This window comes from Pieris brassicae, chromosome 3, assembly GCF_905147105.1.
Source record: "Pieris brassicae chromosome 3, ilPieBrab1.1, whole genome shotgun sequence".
NCBI lineage: Eukaryota > Metazoa > Arthropoda > Insecta > Lepidoptera > Pieridae > Pieris > Pieris brassicae.
Window position 1 is genome coordinate 100,674 of NC_059667.1, and position 18,781 is coordinate 119,454.

Consider the following 18,781-nt stretch of genomic DNA (forward strand, 5'->3'; position numbering starts at 1 on the left):
GACCACTTGTTTTTTGTATAAAGCTGTTAATAAGTTGTATAATTATCCGGAGATTCTATCTAGCATCAAAGCGCTGTGCCAAAGCTAATTCAAGTTACTGCCGAATTTATATTGTACGGGATTTTAAAACGATTTGGGCTATAACGGCATCACTTCTTGAGTAGGTCGATAGCACATCCGGCTTTTCGTCGTCTACGGGGCGGACTACACCGTGCAAGGCTTGAGTGCATATAGACGCTTTCTGACCGAGGCTGTTCGTATAAGTCAGTGACACATTGTTTAAAAGTTCAGCTGCAGAGATTTTTCAGGTACCAGGAGTCCGCGGAAGGACTTAATGTGTCTTATTATACACTGTTGCTGCACATCTATTTCTTAACTTTATTTGATGTTATTTTTACACTTTTGATATATTTTCACAAGATTTATCTGGTATAATTTCTTCAAAGAATATTTTTATTTCATTCTCTACAGAAATCGAGTATGGTATAAATCGGTTTTTATTTGACCTCTATATTCGTATGACTAATTAATTGATTAGTTAAGCCGCACACTTTATGAAGTTATTCGTTTTTATTTTTGCTTGCAATATTATCGATATATTAATATTAACGTAACTATTATACCAAAAGAATAACCACTACAATTCGATTTTATGTTTGACATCAAACGTAAAGCTAACCAAAGTAAATTACAATATATATATATATATATTAAAATAACATCCACAAATTTACATATTTTTGTAAATTCTATCATATCATATGTCATTTTACTAAACGTAAACGTTGTTATTTAATTGACTTTGAGGAATGTTTACTAACAATAGACTTAATTTGATAGCATATAGTTTACCGTTTACACGGTTCGTTTTCATTTTGAAAGCTACAATATGTTGGAATGGAGAACTAAAACTTTAGCTGCTCTTTTGGCTTAAAAGACTCGGTCTCTTTTACCCGGCCATAAAATCTTCAAAAAAAAAATACAAAATTCAGTGACAAATGACAACTGTCGTCATTTGTCATTTAATCATTTATGACTGAATACTCTTATAACAGTTCGTAAAAAAAGTTACAGTTACAAATAACTTTTCTCGTTCATCTTTAAGTAATAGTGTTTCGGATGTGCAAACATTATTCTTACACCATCAGAACTAGCATTAAACATAGATATACTAATACAAACTATCAGTATTTCTACAAGTATAAGAACTTGAGCTCACCCTTTACCATTATTATGCATAGCATCTAATTGATTTCTATTATGCCCAGGGATCGTGAAAGAAGTACTTCCAGAGATCGACGAAGTTCTTCATATAGCTCGGAGTCATCTTACGAGCGCAAAAAGTCTAAAACTAAACATAAAAGACGATCGCGTTCGAAAGACCATTTACTTATAAAAAGTCATAAGAGAAGACTATCCAATTCTAGGTCAAAACATAGGAGACGGAGTTATTCGAGAAGTGCGTCAATAGAGCGGTATGAAAGTAGGTCTAAACTGCGTTCATCTTCACATTCTCGATCTAAGCGCTCTAAATACTCCCGTGACCGTTCTCGGTCACGTTTGTCCTCTCGTGACCGAAAATATAATAAAAAGAGTCACAAGTGGTCTCGGTCTAAGAGCAGGTCAAATTCTTTCGATATAGGTAATTAAACTTATGTTTTTTATTTATTCAGTTCTATATAATATATTATAAATAAATTTATTAGTACAGGGTATTAAGTATAGTATTATACATACCAAAAAAAATAATAAAAGAAATGATTGATATATCAAAACTTTTAGAGCCTCCTCTACAATTAGATGATACAGACACCATAGTAGAAAAGTCTATAAAGGCAGCAGAGGCAGCAGGCTTGACTATGACTAAGATTCCAACATATGAGTACAAAGATGTGGCTGTGAAAGAAGATATGCCTACAATACATGATCGTAACCTATTAGATGAACTAAATAATGATTCATTTGTACAAAAATCTTTCTCATCAACAAAAAGGAAAAGGCAAAATATTGTTATAGATCTAAATGCAGAAACTGTTAAAGTGCCAGAAGCTGATGTTAAAGTTAGAAAAGATGATTCAATTATCAATTTTAGTGTAAGTATTTATCTTAATATGTAATTCATCACAAATTTTGCTGGAGATTATGTAGAGATTTGACTATTATTTTGGGAGTTATTATTGTAGTTAAATCCAATATAATTACAAATATTTAAAAAATATTTGTAGCAAAATAATGAACAAAAACCATGCATCAATTTGTGATGTACGAGATGCGACTGAAATTAATGTGGATGTAACTGTGGCACAGCTATGAAAATATGTTATGTGCTGTGGGTGTTCCAATCTCATCTATTTCAAAAATAAGTTAAAATCTTTTTGTTTACTGTTATGGGAGTAAGTATTGTTTGTCACACCCTAAGTATTACTCCCATATATTAAAAATAATGTATTTATTGTATCGGAGTCACACTAAGAGCTACTCATACATAAATGTATGATATATGTTAGTGTTAGGTATCTGCTCTTTAGCTATTGCTATTAAACCTTTCTCTATATTGCAGGAAATTCAATGTCAAGAAGATCTAAAAGAGATGTGGATTAAGAAATTATACCAATACCGAAAAAAAATGTTGAGAGGAGAGTTATAAATAACAATAAGTTTTTCAGTTAGAGTGATGTGAATATATGAATTTTGAATAAAAAAAAGTGTAACCTAAATTTATTTTAATAATAAACATAACAGACAATTGCAACACACAATTTGTAACATTTTCTGGTTCTAGTTCTCTACATTATATACAGCACTGTAATTTCACTTTCAACAGATTTGTCTGCCTATAAACATATTCACATGTTGTTTCTTTCCCGCTGAATGCGACTGCTGTAAGTCCTAGAAACTAGATTCCAGGCATCCATATATCTGTCCATGCACATTGCTATGCACTTCTGCTCGGAATTGTCCAATGAAGTGCCAGGTTTGTTGATACACTTTTTAAAACATTTTTCGGACATCTTTGTCAGTAACTCTTGAGCATTAGCTATTGCTATCTGCTGTTTGACTTGGTCCATTAAATCTTCCTTCTGTGCGCCGCTTAGTGATCCAGTGGATAGAGAATCCATTGCTCGTTGGTATGATGTAACAATTACAAGGACAAAAAATACAGCAAATTTTCTTAAATATTAATCAATATTTTAGAACGACAATTTCGGATACCTAACCTTAAAGTCTCACATATATCAATTCCGAGAAAAAATTGTTATGCATACTGCACACCATAGATAAGTTTGTGTCAGTTGTCAATAACATAAAGGATTTCACAGACTAGACATGTAGATCGAAGTCTAATAACAAAATAAATCTCAATGTCAATTTTGTTTGACGTTAATTTAATTAGTTAATAATAGGTTTGGTAATAACTTAGAAGTTACGATAGGGCCCGACACAAAATCACTTCGGCAGGCGTGATATACTATAGTGCGTTTCACGATGGTTCCCTTCGTCGTTCTGTTGGACCCACTGTTTCTCAAAACACCAAAAAGTAAAAACGCCTTGTCGAGTTCCATATTTTATTCCGAATTTTTGAGAGTTTTGTGCGTTAAATCATGCCAAAACCAATAAAAGGGTGATCGCTTTTATTATTTTTGGCATGATTAGACCATCAGGTCTTGCAGGTGAAATCGTGTTGTGAAAAAGAAAAATCGAACAAAGGGCTAATAATTCCGTATGAATTAGTTTGTCTTCGGGTTGCCGCCAAGACAGGTAAGCAAAATAAGATTGCGAGCCACGAATGAAATCTCATAAAATTCCTAATTTCACAAGAATTAAAAATTTAGTTTTTCACATTGTATACCAAATACAGGTTTTGTACTTATCATTTTTGTATTTTTTGTCTCCAGGTATATCCGAAAAAACTGTAACCAAAATTTCCAAAGAAGGAGAAGTGGCTGCTAGTACGTCAACCAAAATTTCAACGCCTGGCAAAAGTCGACCCCAGGATAGCAAGATTCAACTTGAAATGACGAAGGATTATTATATAACGTGGGTAGTTTTATCCAGTTTCCCATCCCACGGAATATAGTATATTGCATTACGACTGCGGAAAGCCTGTCGTTGCAAGAGTTCCGAAAAATGTCTACCCGAGCCGAGGCGCAGCCAAAGGTTAACAGTCTGAACAAGTTGCAATGACGGTCCCGCACGTGTACAGAACAACTTTTTTTAAACAGTTGCGAAAAAATTAAGCAATTTAATAAAACTATTTGCTTTTTTATGTTCCCTCCACGCAATAAATTCGTCGTATGTAGTATATGTAGCGATTTTTTGAACTTCCGGTAAAATGTTCTCCGAAGCATTTTGTGCAATTATACTGAGTTCGGGTGGTATTGATTCAAATAAAATATCGTCGAAATTACTGATTTTGTGCAACAAACAACTAAAATAGCAAGACAATTTTTTGTAAAATGCCGCCAACCGTAAAAGAATATAAGCAGATTTTTTTTCTTTTCTTCACCCATTCTGGGTAGGCAAAGGGTACTATGCCCATACAGCCATGTCTCCAGTAGAATTTCTTTATTGATATGAAATGAAATTTAATGAGATGAAATGTCATGAAATCTAAGCTAACTCATTGAACCAAATCATTAAATCTGATATTGAAACAAATTAGTCTTTTAGAAATATTTGCATAAATCATAAAAAAATCTATTATTTTTTTGAAGTGGAACTTCTTGGAAACAAAGCCATGGTTAATTCGAAGAGATTCGAAGTCATTAATAAGAAAAATATATAATAACGATAACAATGATAGTAATAAATTTAATACAATTAATGAAATTCTGTAATGATCTTAGTAGTATTAAGCTAAAATGAAATAGTTGTATTATTTGTATTCATGTATATGATACTAAAAGTATTTTGTTAAACTTTATCTAATTTTATTTTATTCAGCCAATTTCTATAAAGTTGAATATAGTAGATTTTTTTTTACTAAGGTCATAAAGAAGATTCACTTCTTACGTGTATTCACTAGTACACGCTCACATTTTTGTATTTTGAGTTACATTAAGTATATATTTGCTGGTAATTTATGTTATCATCTAATGGTATATGATACATATCTGAGTTACGGAAATAGTTTGTATTTAATAAGCTTATAACTTAACTTACATGAAGCACAAAACTTTACAGTTTTTAATATCTATTTATCTTAAACTTGAACAATAATTGTATTTTTTTTACTAAAAAAAATCGTGGTTGTTTTTTTCTTTTTTAATAGACATTATTTTAAGAGTTGAGACAGAGAACATACGAGTGCGGAAAAGGTAAAGAAAAAGCTCAAGTGTGTAATAGATCACATCCCGAACGCTATACGTCTCTGCAATACGCCACTTTTTGAGCAACTGTATTAAACAAGTATCTTTAAGCCGTCTTCAAACCGTAGTAACACTAATACGTAAAATCGTTTGGCGTTAATGACTCACGCCTGTCGAAAAGTGAAATTTGTCTTAAGCTTGGCGCATTTTTTTTATGGATAATGTACAGCTTGCTAGCTAGTGGAATGTGAAATGTGTGTTTAATTTTTATATGTTTTGTATGTCAGGAGTTTCTGTATTGTATATGTAATGTATGTATGAGCAAGCTGCACTAGATAACTAAATATTTGAGATGTAAGAACCTAACAACCCTACGGATCCCTAAGCCCTCCAGATGTACCCTATCACATAAATAGTGAATATATAAATAAGTACGGGATGTCTGCACCAAGAGACCTAAGGTAACAGACGGAGCCCTACGGGTAGGGTCAAAGGTAGGTTTGAGGTGGTAGGATTATTTCAAAGCTATCGGGCAGGCACACCACGATAATTAAGGGCTTGAAATAGTCTTCGCCACTTTGAGAGGAAGCGAGAAATGTATACGACAGAGCAATATTCAAACCTAATTTATTGTTCAAACATAATATCTTAAATACTACATACATAATATATATATGTTGAAGTACTTATATCATATTAATACGAAATTGCCGTAATAAAATATTCGGTTAATAATGAGTTAGAGAAACTCTTAACACGTCAGAACTATATCAGCCATTACACTAGTACGCCCGGTATTTCCAAGCATATGACCTGACACAAATAAGGTAAATACCAGATGTAGTCACAAACCATCTTTGTTGGATCTTCTTGACCTCACATTCAGAGAACTGCCAAGTCTCAGTCGACACTCTCCTGGGTTCGTCAGATCATTGACCTGGTCCGGAGTACTGTGCCTACTACGCACCCTCCATGGCCCCACTTTGCAGGCTGTCCCCGTATTTGGCACTATAGGTCAACAGATTGGGACAGGACGCAGTCTTTCTTTGCGTCCTGCTGCTCCAGATTCCGTCGTTGACTCTGTCGCCGAAGTGATCCTGCAGGGCTTGGAACTCTTTATTCCGTTTTCTGCGGTGCCCATCTGTCACAGCCAACCAGGGCTAAACGTTCTTGCAAGGTGGCGGTGGCGGATTTGCAAATTTAAATACGCTTATAAAACTAAGAAAGGCTGAGTGAGCAAAATGTACAGCCTTGGCATGTACACGTTGTAGTCGTAAACTAGTTTGTAATCTAACACCGATATTATTAATTCGTCTGAATTGCTCCGTCCCCGATGCCTCGGGTGCACTTATGTTGTGAAGAGTAGCAAATGCAAGTCGTCTATATTGCGGTGGTTAATGTGGGTGAATGGGGTGGTGAATATGGCTTCGTCTAGGGACTCAGTGTATCGGCAACAATGTTGTCGTGGTGAATTTAAAGTTAATTTGCTAATGAAAAGAAGCTGCCGTATGCGTTTTGAAGTTTCGGTCATCGACGATAGTTCCTAAAGCGTAAAGGCTTGGGATCTGTTAATATTATTAGTCCCTTCTTTCATATAGTTTGCGAAAATACTTCGTAGCCATAGTGTATTGCGAGTAGCTCTCTGTCGTTTGCTTGACTTTGCTTGTGCGTCCGAAACCTTTTATTTAGTTTTGAAAAATAATAATGGCTATATAATAATAATCGTGTAGTGCATAAATTGTTGTGCCACATCTTTATTGAAAAGAGGACTGAAATTGTAACAATGCCAAACGAATTTATGTGACAAAGCGTGAGCTAATGACATTCCTGTTACAATTTGTTTAGCGTTATTCTCGCTAGAAGTAATAGTGTTCTGTGGTTATACTACATTTTATCTCAAGCTAAAAGATATGTAGTGACTCCAAAGTAATGAACTTTTTCCAAATCTGTTGTGACTTAAAGGTTTATGTTACCAGGTCATAAAATTAAAAAAAAATGTCTCAAGCTCTGGTCCATACTTCAAAGCTTAAACTGTCATATTAGTGATAGGCTTTTGTTTGTGAGTTGTGCTAATTCTGAAATAAAGTTATAAATAATGAATTTTAAAACGCACTGCTAATATTTCCTAAAGTTATAAAACTGAAAAATGAAGCTAAAGAAGTTAAAATCTGACTCGGAGGTTTGTTTCATGTATCTTTGTGTAACTAGTTTATACATGTTCTGTATGGTTGTTTGTTTTTTTTCTTACATGTAGGAGCCAGTCTCACTACCTGCACCAGAAATAATTGAGGCAGACTTATATAAACGATCCTATTTTGGTCCTGATGTACCGACGTTAGAGCTAGAATGTTGGGAAGAGGAACTCTCGGAAGTGCAGTTGCAAGCTTACAGGCATGCTGATGAAGAATACAAGAAAATACAAAATACTCTTGATGATATTGTGAAAGACACAGGAGGGAAGATTGTATATAATGGAGATCAATTCACAGCATATCAGCTTCTTGGGAAGTATGTATGAAATTGTGTTGTTTTTAAATTTATTTTATTTATTAATGTTTTTATCCAATATTTGCTTAATTGTATCTTAGGTCTATGTTTATTACCATTAATAATGTAAATTTATTTAACCTCTTAATTTTTTTTCATTTTTTAACTTATTCTGGGGATATATCACCAATTACTCAAGTGCCTGTAATACTAGCAGACCCAAATTTTCCACCACATTCATCAATTGATCTATAAAAATCAATCAAAAATATATATCTTATAAAACTGGACATTCATTGTTTAAGTAGCACACCAAAAACCTGGATTTGTAAATTTTTTATTTATGTAAAATTTTAAGGAATGTTGTATTTTGTATAGTGGTAAATTCTATTTGATTTGACAAATTCCAAATTTTTGCAAAAAAAATTACCTTTCCTTCATTGTGAAAAATTAACACGTAGTAATTGTGAACCATTAAAATGATGATATATATATTTTTAGGCAGCCTGTTTTGAAGGACTTGGAACGTCAAAGTGCAGAAATTATACGATCAAGATCTCGGTCCATATCAATATCTAAAGAGTCAAAGTCCGGAAAGAGAAGTAAGTGTTTTAGAAATAACCAAAAATAAGAAATATGTATCACTTTTCATGAATTACTTAAACTTGTATCAATTTCAATAGCAGAAATAGTTTGCAATCTTTTCAATTAATGACTTCTTTTCATTGTGATACACTTCAAAGTATCAATTATAAACATTTATTTCAATGAAGTAGTGTTATGGTACTTTTAAACAAGGGGAACATTGTTTATTTAACTACATATTAAGTTACAAAATCCCTTTATATATTGTTAAAGTATTCTTTAATTGTATGTATAATCAATGTAAATAATTAACGTAAATTGTGAAACAATATTTACATTGTAATTGTGTTATGTGCTTAAACTTTGATTGCCATAATATCATTGTAGCAAGAGGCAAGCGCGATCATTCACGGGATAAGACCGCAAGTCCGGAACCTCGACCCAGCAAGAAAAAGAAGAAAGACAAGGAGAAAAAGAAAGATGATAAAGAAACCAAAGAGATAACCAAAACTAAGGATAAGACATTGGCTCCATCTAGTTAGTGATTCCCATCTATAGTATGTACGTGTTTTCTTTCCTTCGCTTAATTCATAAGTGCATTGGATGAATTTTTCAGACGTGCACAGCGTAGTGACGAACGTGCGTCCCTCGGAGGCCACCGCGGTGGGCGGTCTGCTCACCGGCAGCGCGGCCAAGACCACCGCCATAGTCGACTTGACTAAAGACGACGGAAACAAGAACGTGGCCGACTCGAGAGAAGTTTCCTTCAATAAACTCCAAGGTGGACACGATCGTCTCGCTCAGTGTTTCGCGACTTGGCCGACGTCGGTCGATCTTAATGCGTTCGCTCCTTTGTTTGGCAGGGAAGACCTTCCCGTCGTTGGTGGTCGTGGCGCGGCCCTACCTGCGCTCCAAAGATGCGCCGGCCTCGGACCGCGCGGCGCTCGACACCAAGGTCAAATCCGTGCTGGTGCACACGCCCATGAAGTTTACCGAGTGGCTCATCCAGCAGGGTCTGGTGCGCTCCGAGCAGTGGTGCGCCATTCATCGCGGAAACAAGCTGAAGCTGGGTGCGTCCCCGAGTCTCGCTTCTGCCGCGTGTCGACCGACGTAGGCCGCGAGCCTGATCCGCGACTTCTCTTTCAGGCATGTATTCGGACTCGACCAAGTTCCCGTACTCGGGTGGGTACGTCTGGATATCGGAGTGCTGCCCGACGCGGTTCGTGTCGGTGTTCTCCAGCTCCCTGTTCGAGGGCGCAACGTTTCCGCCGAGCGTGCTGCTGAAGCTGATCTACCACTGGGCGTGTCAGACCAACGTGCAAAACGTGGTGCAGTGGGTGAAGGTGGACAACTTATACGTGAAGGGGCTGTTCACGTGGCTGCGCGGCGTGTGCACGGCTGCCACGCACCGGCACCTGCCTCCGCTCGGCGCCGCCGGCCGCCCCGTCGAGGTGGGCGTCATCTCGCTCGGTACCACGTCGCACGACGGTACGCAGCGCCAGGTCAAGGTGGAGGTGCTGGGCGTGCTGGACCCCGCCGACAAGCTGGTGGGTGTCTCCCGTTACACTCCCGCCCCCTCGACCCCGCATGGATTCGTGCAATTTTCCCGTTTTCAGATTCGGCTACGTGCCGTGGAGCCGCTGGCCGAGCACGAGAAGAACTACAAGAAACGCTTCCAGAAGATCTTGGAGCCTCTCGCCGAGTGGGTGCATCCGGGGGCCGCGATCCTCACGGATCTGACTGTCGACAAGAGCACACTGCACGGCATGGGCTTCAAGAACGTCCACCAGTCGTCGTCGCACGGAGACGCGGGCAAGCACTCCAACGCCAACATCATGGAGTATCTGCGCCGGATCGTGCCGCGGATGTTCCAGAACACGCTGTCGCTGCTCTCGCGTCAGATCATCCAGCAGTTTCTCGACGAGCTGGTGTGGCGCGAGCGCTTCGGCTCCACGCCGGGGCAGGCCTTCGACAACATCGTGACGCATCTCGCCGAGCAGACCAAGCTCGACTCGAAAGACTCGATCACCGTGCGCCTGAACAAGATCGCCGCCAACCCCTTTAAAAACTGGAAGTACCCGGCCAAGGTGGGATCGCGGTCGACGGGCGACGGTCCCCCGGAGGCGTCGCCGAATACCGACTCAAACGTGGATCGTTGCAGAAAAGGGATCGCGAAGCGGAGGAGGTCGCGGAGCCGGAGACGGGCCGAGGTCGAAGAGGACGCCGCAAGAGGGAGCCTTCGCCGCCGCCCGTCGCGCCCACCCGCAAGAGAAAGAAGGAGAAGACGCTGTACGTCGACGACGACGACGACGAAGAGGTGGGTGACGTTCGCCGGAACCGAGGCGCCCTCGATCGTCGCGACACAGGCTGACGAATCTCGAAGTTTTCAGGTACCGCTGGCGCAGCGCCGGAACAAGATAAAGCAGGAAAAGAACAAAGAGGCGGAGAGCGGCGGGCCCGGCCGAGGCCGACGCAAGCGGGCCAAGTCCTACCTCGACGTCGACGAGGACGACAACGAGCTCGACATCCCGCTTAAGAACATCAAGAAGGAACTCAAGGCCGACGAGACCGTCTCGCTCGAGCGCTACTACTTCGGCCAGACGCAGGCCGCCGCCGCCGACCGCGTCGCCGTCGCCGTGCAGGTCAGTGCCGCCTCCGTCGCGCGTCGCGGGACGGGCGCTCGCTGATCCCCGGCTCTCTCCGCAGTGCCCCGAGTGCGACGAGAGCTTCTCCGAGAGCGGGGAGCTGCAGCGGCACCTGGTCGATCACGCGGTGGACGGCGAGGGCGCGACGTGCGCCTACTGCCTGACCCGGATGCCCGCCGACGAGCTGGCCGAGCACCTGCGGCGGCGCCACCCCGTCGACACCAAGTCGCCCGAGCTGTTCACGTACGCCTGCCTCATCTGCGAGGTGCGCTTCGCGGCCGTGCTGACGCTGGCGGCGCACATGCAGAAGACGCACGCGCCGCGCGAGCTGCCCTACGCGTGCCCCGCGTGCCCCTACCGCGCCTCCGCCCACCGCGCCGTGGTGGACCACGCCCTCTCGGCCCACGGCCGCTCCGCCGCGGTGCTCTGCCCGCTCTGCCTCGAGGCCGTGCCCGTGTACGCGGACGGCTGCGAGCTGCGCGCCAACGTGGCGCTGTTCCTGGCCCACCTTCGCCGTCACGGGGCGGCCCTCGAGGTGCGCTGCGACCGCTGCGTGCTGCGCTTCGTGCATCTAGGTACGTGTTCGACGACGACGGCGAAGCGGGACCGCCCCCGGGAGCGTCGCTGATTCCGCGTTTCCGCTTTCCAGGTCGGCTGAAGGAGCACCAGATACGCGACCACAAATCCCGGGAAGACGCGCTGCCGCTGTGCACCGAGGAGCACCTGATCAACCGACCCAAGGTAGGATTTCTATCGCCGGCGGTCTCCGAGGGGACGACGCGATGACGCGATTCGCCTTTCAGACGAAGGCCCGGCCCCCGGTGAAGGACTCGACGAGCCACTCGATCGGCGACACGTTCGAGCGGCTGACGCTGGTGCTGCCGACGGGCCGCCTGTGCCGCGAGTGCGACGCGCCGCTTGAGGCCGAGCGGCACTTCCTGGGCGTGACGTCGTGCAGCAAGTGCCCGTACGCGACGTCGTGCTACCGCGCCATGCTGCGCCACAGCGGCTTCTGCGCCGGGCCGCACTCGCTCGAGGACGCCCCGCGGCCCGCGCCGCGCCCGCTGCACTGCGTCTGCGGCTATTCCAGCTCCGTCGGCACCGACGCGCTCACGCATCTGCTCGTCACGCGCCACTCGACGGTCTACGCCTCGGAGGAGGACGCGCGCGCCAACGCCGCGCCCGACGACCGGGACGACCGCAAGGATTCTCCCGCGAGCGCGGAGACGCCCCGCGAGCGGACCGGCGCGGTCGAGGCCCGCGAGGAGCCGACCGAGGCGGCCAAGGAGGACGGGCCCGTCGAGTGCCGCCTGTCTCCGCTGGCCGAGTTCGCGCCGGCGTCCGTCATCAACACGCAGCTGTCGCTGGACGACCTCGCCCCGCCCTCGCTCCTGCAGCAGGACCAGGTACCGAGAGATCGAATTCACTCGTTTCGACTGTCTCGACGACACTTTGCACCAATCCGATTCCAGGGCTCTGCACTTTGCGGAAGGTGTCATTGTTGGGGTTGTGCGAAACACATATTTTTTATTTTGTTAACTTTTAAACTAAAGCCTTTTGTGGTTCCGAGGATTTCAAAAGAAAGACATCATCTCTAGTCTACGTTTTGGTTTTTATTCAATTATTTTAATTACATCACATTAGTTCTCGCTTCCTATCGCTCCATTGAGACGAGACAACTACGCTTTGCGCCAGCGCAAGACAATTATAATTATCTATTTCTTTCTAATTAATTCAATACTTAGAGATAAAATTCAATTAAACTGGGTTAACTCAGGTTATTAAACTTAATGTAAAAACCATACGTAGCTTAGGCTTAGGTATCGGAAGGAAAGCGAGGCGGGGCAGGCGATGTTCCGAGCGGTACAAGACGATATTTCCCTTCCTTTCGCACAAAAGAGTACCACAAAGAGGCGACGTCTCTTGTAAAACTTGCCAATGAGAATTATGCATAGTATTTTTACGACATATAAAACATTGCGTGTTGTCAAAACGAATAATAATTAAAATAAGCCCTAAAAAACTATGAATACGTAAATTAAATCGCGTAGTTTATGTGAACTAAACAACACGTTTGGACAACAACTAATCCGAACACAGAACCAATTTCAGATACCTTAATAACTTCATTAACGCCGTTACGGGTTAATAAATGAACCAAATCGACAAATGATAACAATGCTTAAAAATATTAGACGAAGAAGGCTCGTAGCTTCTGGTAGAATATGTTAAACGAATGAGGTGAGGTGAACAGTTGTAGACAGAGTTCCCTTACAGAGAAACCACAAAATTAATTATTTTTAAGTCTTTATAATAGAGATTCTATTGAAACTCCGCTCCGCCGTTTATCGAGGTCTGTCGCGTCCGCAGGAGCGGGAGCCGCCCCGCTACGAGGGCCCGCTGGCCACGCCGCGCCACGAGGACCAGCACTACACGCTCGGGGACTTCGAGCCGCTGCCTCAGGAACCGCCGCCGCAGACGGACTTCGAACAGCTCTGAGGCGACGGGCGCTTGCCGGCCTAGCGTTAAGGATAAAAAAGGCCACTCGAGGCGCTTCACGGAAATGTATGAAAACGCAGAGAAAACACGAGTTCCGGTTTAAATTCTATCTATTTTTGCCATTTCTCTTTTTGAACGTCAAGCTCTCCTTGTTACCCACTCCGTAACTGTCGATAGAACCGTTATCGTCGTCTAATGTGATTCCGTCGAAACAGAGGTCGAAGGTCTTCCAGACGTACTTCCAAGAAATCTTCACCTTGGGCCCGTTTCTCTGCTGCGAGAGTTCGAAATGACGCGCTATCGATTTTTTCAACTTCCTCACCGTGGCGCTTTGCGGTACCTGGATGACGGACAACGACTCGTGTTCATCTCGTTAAAGTAATTATTGCGATTATTTGGTTAAACTCTCAAATCGAAACACTTACTATGACTCTTAACGGGGGTTCGCTTTCCCTACGAATGAATATCGTAATGCACTTTCCGTGTTCCGCTGCAGTCTGCGAAAGGAGTGACAGTTTACAGACAGTATAAGGCCAATAAACTCTTAAAAGGAATGTATAAAGTGTTTGATTTCTAGTTCATAATTGTAGATTACTATACCGACCAGTAATAATATTTCCTCTGTTATGACATCTAGAGGCAAATCTCTAAGCACGGGATCGGTGCTTATTAAGGTGCAGAGAGACGATTTTGTCACTTCGACGACTTCATCGTGCGTCAAAGTGGTTACGATACTTTTCCATTCTTCCATTTTGTACGTCTCATTGCCGCTCTGCAAATGTGCAAATGTTTTTAAAGATATTAACTGCTAGTAGAATGTTTCCGTAACTAATTTTCATTTGAATATTATTGAATAATTCAAACGGTACAAAATCTCGCAATGCCAGACCGAAAGTTCGTTAATTTCTAAATGGGCCGCCTAACCTAACGCAGTCCTAACCTAAATTTGTGACAATCTGGTGTGATGAAAGTTTTAATCCGAAATACCCAAAGCGAGATGACCGCCATACTTGGCTAAAATCGCCATTTGTGGAGCCCTTATGGCTGAAATTTGGTAAGTCGGCATATATTCAGTCGGGAAACACATCGGCGTACCGAAAACACATTTCTCAATTTTCGTCTCCAACGTTCTGAAAGGCAAAAAGGCTGCCCGCTTGAACGGTGGCAGATAGATGGGTGCTCAAAAAACTTTGACCCATTATCAACTCTGTAAACTCAAAAATTTGTAAAACAAAGATTAATGTCTCTCAAAGCAAATAACATTTGAATAATCCACCATCTATTGCAGCGAAGCTGTAAATAATGTAAAGAAACTATGAGAGCTCCTGATGGGAAATGGGCTGTAAGTACGAAAATTTGAGGTTTTTAAGAACACCTAGAAACCTAAATTCAAATTGATAAAAAAAAAATGGTCAGATAGTATTTAGGAGTTTTACTCTACAAACAAGTCTTGATGCCTGTAAGAGCAGACAGCTGTGGGGCTGTACCGGTAAGAGCTAGATACAAATAAAATGTCATAATGGTGGACAACCTGCATCAGGACCTTATAGGATAGAATGTCACTAGTACAATCACAAAGATAGCTGGAGCTCACAAACTCAGGCTCCTCTATAAGGAGAATACGGCTTAATTGGATTTATTAGTCTTAATTTCAATACATTAAAAAAATAAAGTTTTAAGAAGATTAGTAATTATATGACTTCCTCTGTTAACCTCATGTTGTTTTAATTGATGATTTTACAGAATAGTAAAACTCGGCGTTTAAAATTTACTAGTAAATAATAAATATCAATTTCCTGCCCATGTTAACCTAGGTCATGGTTGCATTCAACAAAACAGTTATGTACTTTTTATGCTCATGATAGTTCTCAGAATGTGCTCTGGACAGATAATGGATAGGACATTACGATCATATAAATATCAGGGGACGCCGCGGACCAGTAGGTGTAGCAACAGCTGAATCAGCAGCCAGTTTCGCAATGGCCTCAGGGAGACCCACCCGGGACTGGACACTGATATTTCTCAGTGTTAGTAATAGTGCCGTAGAATAGTGTAAGAAGTGTTAGCAAAAGTTTAGAGACTATTAAGCATATAATGGATGGAATCTTGTTAAGCACTACATATTCATCTTGCACTTTTGGAGGAGTATTGCCTGGGGGATATTGTATGTATGAGCCAAGGCTGTACATTTTGCTCACTCAGGCTTTTTTAGTTATATAAGCATGATGATCCCTATGTACGTGCTAAGACTTGCACATTCTTCTCATTTACAACCATGACAATTTCCTATGTATGTATGTGCTATGGCTGTACATTTTGATCACCTATAAGCGCGACGATTTCCTAAATTGTCGGAGTTAAGCCCCGAGGAATAGCCAAACGCAGGCACTCTCTTCTACATTACAGTTATTCGTTTCATAGCAATTAAATAAATCATGGGAGTTACACCCCGAGAGCATAGCCAGGATTAGGCACTCTCGGTTAAAATTGTAATATGGGAGTGCTTAATATAGAATAAAACAATAAACTTCTATTATTTAAAGCACCCAAATGACCACGGAACCGTACACTTACTATTTTGAGAATTACCAAAAGGACAAGCCTCCGTCCGTATAAACAGTTACGGAGATTTAAAGATAACGCAGACGGCGGCGACTTGGTTCTAAATTAATAATGAGATTCTGAGATTATATCTCAGACCTTTTACATATATACCGAACAATTGCGATCCATCAACATCGATATGATTATGAAATCCTACAATAATTATAAACAATTCTCACAATTATTGTTGTTTACTTATAAATGAGACTTAAAAATTCCACCGTTGACACTTGCCCTTGAGAGGTACAGAATACATAATTCACTTACGTATTCACGTATTCTGTGCTACATACATCTCGCAACGAAAATTCACAACAATACTCAAAGGGTACAGAAAACAACTTGCTATTTTAGCTATTAATTTCATCTAAAAACTGGCATAAAGTTAAAACCTACTGCCATTATATAAAAAAATCTAAAAACCTAACCTAATACTGAAAATGTTTAGAAAATGAAAAACGGCTTAATGTAGAAAGTTGCCAATACTTTTATTGTTTTTCGAAGTAATATCCGTTCCTCTCTACACATCGTCGCATTCGATGGAACCACCGAGAGAAGCAGTGGGCCCATTCTTCCCTTCTATAGCAATTTCGTACGCTTTCATCGCATCTTCAGGGCTCATAAAGAGAATACCTCGAATTTTGTCTTTAGTTCTTAGGAATAAATACAACAGGGTTTTTTTCCAAGACAACACGCGAACAGCGATTGACTTAACAGTCTGCAGGAACTATCCTTCCATCTTGTAGTACAACCGTCGCAAAATGATATTTCCGACCAAAGTATGAGGCAATTACCTTTTTTCCTTAACTTCTTCCTTTCTTAACTTAGTTGGCCGATCTTCGAAAGGAAACACCCACTGAGGTGATTGTCTTTTGGTTTCGGATTCGTAGCAATATAGCTTTCATCACCGATGACGATGTCAAATACAGCATTTGAGTCACCGCCGTTGAACGTTGAACTTATCTAACGTTTGGCGACACCAGTCCATGCGAAGGTGTTTCTGGTCGTCGGTTAAAGTATGGGGAATCCATCTGGTACAAAGCTTCCTGACGCCTAAATGTTCGTGTAATATTTTTTGAACTTGACTCATACCAATGCCTAGGCCAATACCAATTGCCTCTGCATCTGCTGATAGCTTACTCTCTATCATGCGTCGCACAGTACTGATGTTATCTTCAGTAGTCGCTGTTAAAAGACGTCCCTCACGCGGATCATCATTGAGATTGCTATGTACACGCCTTAACTCGTTAAACCAATAGTAATTAGTGGCATGAGATGGTGCTTCATTAAGAAATGCTAATCGCAAATTTTTTAGGTATACTAGTTTTAGATTTACGAAGAGTGAAAAGTAAATAAATATATTTATTTATTTATTAGTAATCTTACAGCTAGCATACAGAGAGCAGCTAGCATAGAGAGAGCAGAAGTCGTTGGAGGCGCTGAGTCTACTCCATACATTTCGCGATCTGGTGTTCCCCAAGGATCACATTTGGGGCAGTTGCTATTTTCATTATTTGTCAACGACGTTAGGAATCATATAAAGCACTGTAAAGCGTCCCTCTTCGCTGATGATTTAAATTTTATAAAGTTATTAACTCTGTGATGCTGCTCTAGTTCTAAGTGACCTTAATGGTATTAAACATTGGTGCTTTTTAAATGGCATGATCCTCAATATAAACAAGTGCTTTCATATTAAAAAAAACACTTGTTACTATGTATGAGCTTGACGGCGCGCCATTGAAGGAGGTTCAAGAGATTCGTGACTGGTGTAATTATAGACAAAAAATTCACGTTTATTTCTCAGGTTTACAAAGTAGTCATCACATCCGCACGAATGTTCGGATTTCTTAAATGTTCTTAAACAGATTGTTTTGGTTGTACGACTAAAACACTTCTTTACACGTCATCTTGAATATGGCAGTATTATATTGAATCCACTATATGCTATCCATTCGCAACGCGTTGAAAGCATTATAAGATCTTTTACGCGACACCTAGCTTTTGTAAGCAGAGGATTTTCACATAGACACCCGAACCAACAGCGACTTAAAAAAAAATATATATATGTATATCACTGTATGATCGGAGAACCTTAGCTGGTGTTACCTTATTATCTGCTAAATAATCATATACAGAGCAGTGACCTCTTACATGATATAAATATTTTTAGGTCACTAGGTCTTTCTCCTACAAAAGCCTACCTAGGAGACCAAGCACCTCTCTTTCGAATTCATCGCGATTTCGGACGGATTCAATAGTGCTTATCCGGAGCTGGATATATTATTATGTATGTAGTGGGCTGATCGGTTTTAGAGAAAGCATTGTTAGGTACCTATCTCGAACCTAATACGCTGTTTTGCTGATGATATTTTTTTATGTATATGTTTTAATTGTATTTTTTAAGTTTTCAATTTCTTTTTTGAAACACTTATGTTTACTTCAATTGTCATACATTTTAGATGAAAGATTTTATAAAATATGCAGTAGATTAAGTACAATGTATTATGTGGTAAGCTTTAATAAATAAATAAGGCATATTTATTTTCTATTGTGGCGAGGTTATGTTAGGTTTTAGGAACCTCTGCTAAATCTTGATGTTTTTATTTAGTCTGTAGCTCTGTCAAATCATTAAATGATCAATTGTCATAGTCA

The 18,781-nt window shown here is 41.1% G+C and overlaps 4 protein-coding genes across 4 annotated transcripts; 2 read left to right on the forward strand and 2 right to left on the reverse strand.

Moving 5' to 3' along the window:
• The first annotated feature begins 1,035 nt into the window (after nucleotides 1-1,035).
• LOC123707588 (splicing regulatory glutamine/lysine-rich protein 1) lies at nucleotides 1,036-2,759 on the forward strand. Its single transcript, XM_045657757.1, has 3 exons — nucleotides 1,036-1,642; nucleotides 1,783-2,093; nucleotides 2,561-2,759. The coding sequence occupies exons 1-3, from the start codon at nucleotides 1,261-1,263 to the stop codon at nucleotides 2,645-2,647; spliced, it is 780 nt and encodes a 259-aa protein (XP_045513713.1). The 5' UTR covers nucleotides 1,036-1,260; the 3' UTR covers nucleotides 2,648-2,759.
• LOC123707589 (mitochondrial import inner membrane translocase subunit Tim13-like) lies at nucleotides 2,709-3,278 on the reverse strand. The gene has a single exon (XM_045657758.1). It carries the CDS (start codon nucleotides 3,117-3,119, stop codon nucleotides 2,847-2,849), a length of 273 nt encoding a protein of 90 aa, XP_045513714.1. The 5' UTR covers nucleotides 3,120-3,278; the 3' UTR covers nucleotides 2,709-2,846.
• A 3,937-nt stretch (nucleotides 3,279-7,215) lies between these two features.
• On the forward strand, nucleotides 7,216-14,079 carry LOC123706750. The gene is made up of 14 exons (XM_045656137.1): nucleotides 7,216-7,488; nucleotides 7,564-7,817; nucleotides 8,298-8,398; nucleotides 8,769-8,918; nucleotides 8,998-9,162; nucleotides 9,245-9,451; nucleotides 9,528-9,928; nucleotides 9,998-10,468; nucleotides 10,543-10,698; nucleotides 10,772-11,023; nucleotides 11,088-11,601; nucleotides 11,676-11,767; nucleotides 11,830-12,432; nucleotides 13,397-14,079. Exons 1-14 carry the CDS (start codon nucleotides 7,456-7,458, stop codon nucleotides 13,523-13,525), a joined length of 3,528 nt encoding a protein of 1,175 aa, XP_045512093.1. The 5' UTR covers nucleotides 7,216-7,455; the 3' UTR covers nucleotides 13,526-14,079.
• On the reverse strand, nucleotides 13,618-16,351 carry LOC123706751 (U11/U12 small nuclear ribonucleoprotein 25 kDa protein-like). The gene is made up of 4 exons (XM_045656138.1): nucleotides 16,241-16,351; nucleotides 14,130-14,297; nucleotides 13,951-14,022; nucleotides 13,618-13,865 (listed from the first exon to the last, which is right to left on the reverse strand). Exons 1-4 carry the CDS (start codon nucleotides 16,262-16,264, stop codon nucleotides 13,632-13,634), a joined length of 498 nt encoding a protein of 165 aa, XP_045512094.1. The 5' UTR covers nucleotides 16,265-16,351; the 3' UTR covers nucleotides 13,618-13,631.
• Nucleotides 16,352-18,781: the final 2,430 nt, after the last annotated feature.

Bases quoted from the DNA above. Each gene is read 5' to 3' on its own strand.
- LOC123707588 (XM_045657757.1), top strand. From the start codon at position 1,261: ATGCCCAGGGATCGTGAAAGAAGTACTTCCAGAGATCGACGAAGTTCT. The intron at 1,643-1,782 runs GTAATTAAACTT...CAAAACTTTTAG, and splicing joins GTCAAATTCTTTCGATATAG to AGCCTCCTCTACAATTAGAT. The intron at 2,094-2,560 runs GTAAGTATTTAT...TCTATATTGCAG, and splicing joins ATTCAATTATCAATTTTAGT to GAAATTCAATGTCAAGAAGA.
- LOC123707589 (XM_045657758.1), bottom strand. From the start codon at position 3,119: ATGGATTCTCTATCCACTGGATCACTAAGCGGCGCACAGAAGGAAGAT.
- LOC123706750 (XM_045656137.1), top strand. From the start codon at position 7,456: ATGAAGCTAAAGAAGTTAAAATCTGACTCGGAG. The intron at 8,919-8,997 runs GTTAGTGATTCC...TGAATTTTTCAG, and splicing joins TAAGACATTGGCTCCATCTA to ACGTGCACAGCGTAGTGACG. The intron at 10,469-10,542 runs GTGGGATCGCGG...GGATCGTTGCAG, and splicing joins ACTGGAAGTACCCGGCCAAG to AAAAGGGATCGCGAAGCGGA.
- LOC123706751 (XM_045656138.1), bottom strand. From the start codon at position 16,264: ATGTTGATGGATCGCAATTGTTCG. The intron at 14,298-16,240 runs GTATATATGTAA...GCACATTTGCAG, and splicing joins TGATGGATCGCAATTGTTCG to AGCGGCAATGAGACGTACAA. The intron at 14,023-14,129 runs GTCGGTATAGTA...CTCCTTTCGCAG, and splicing joins CAGAGGAAATATTATTACTG to ACTGCAGCGGAACACGGAAA.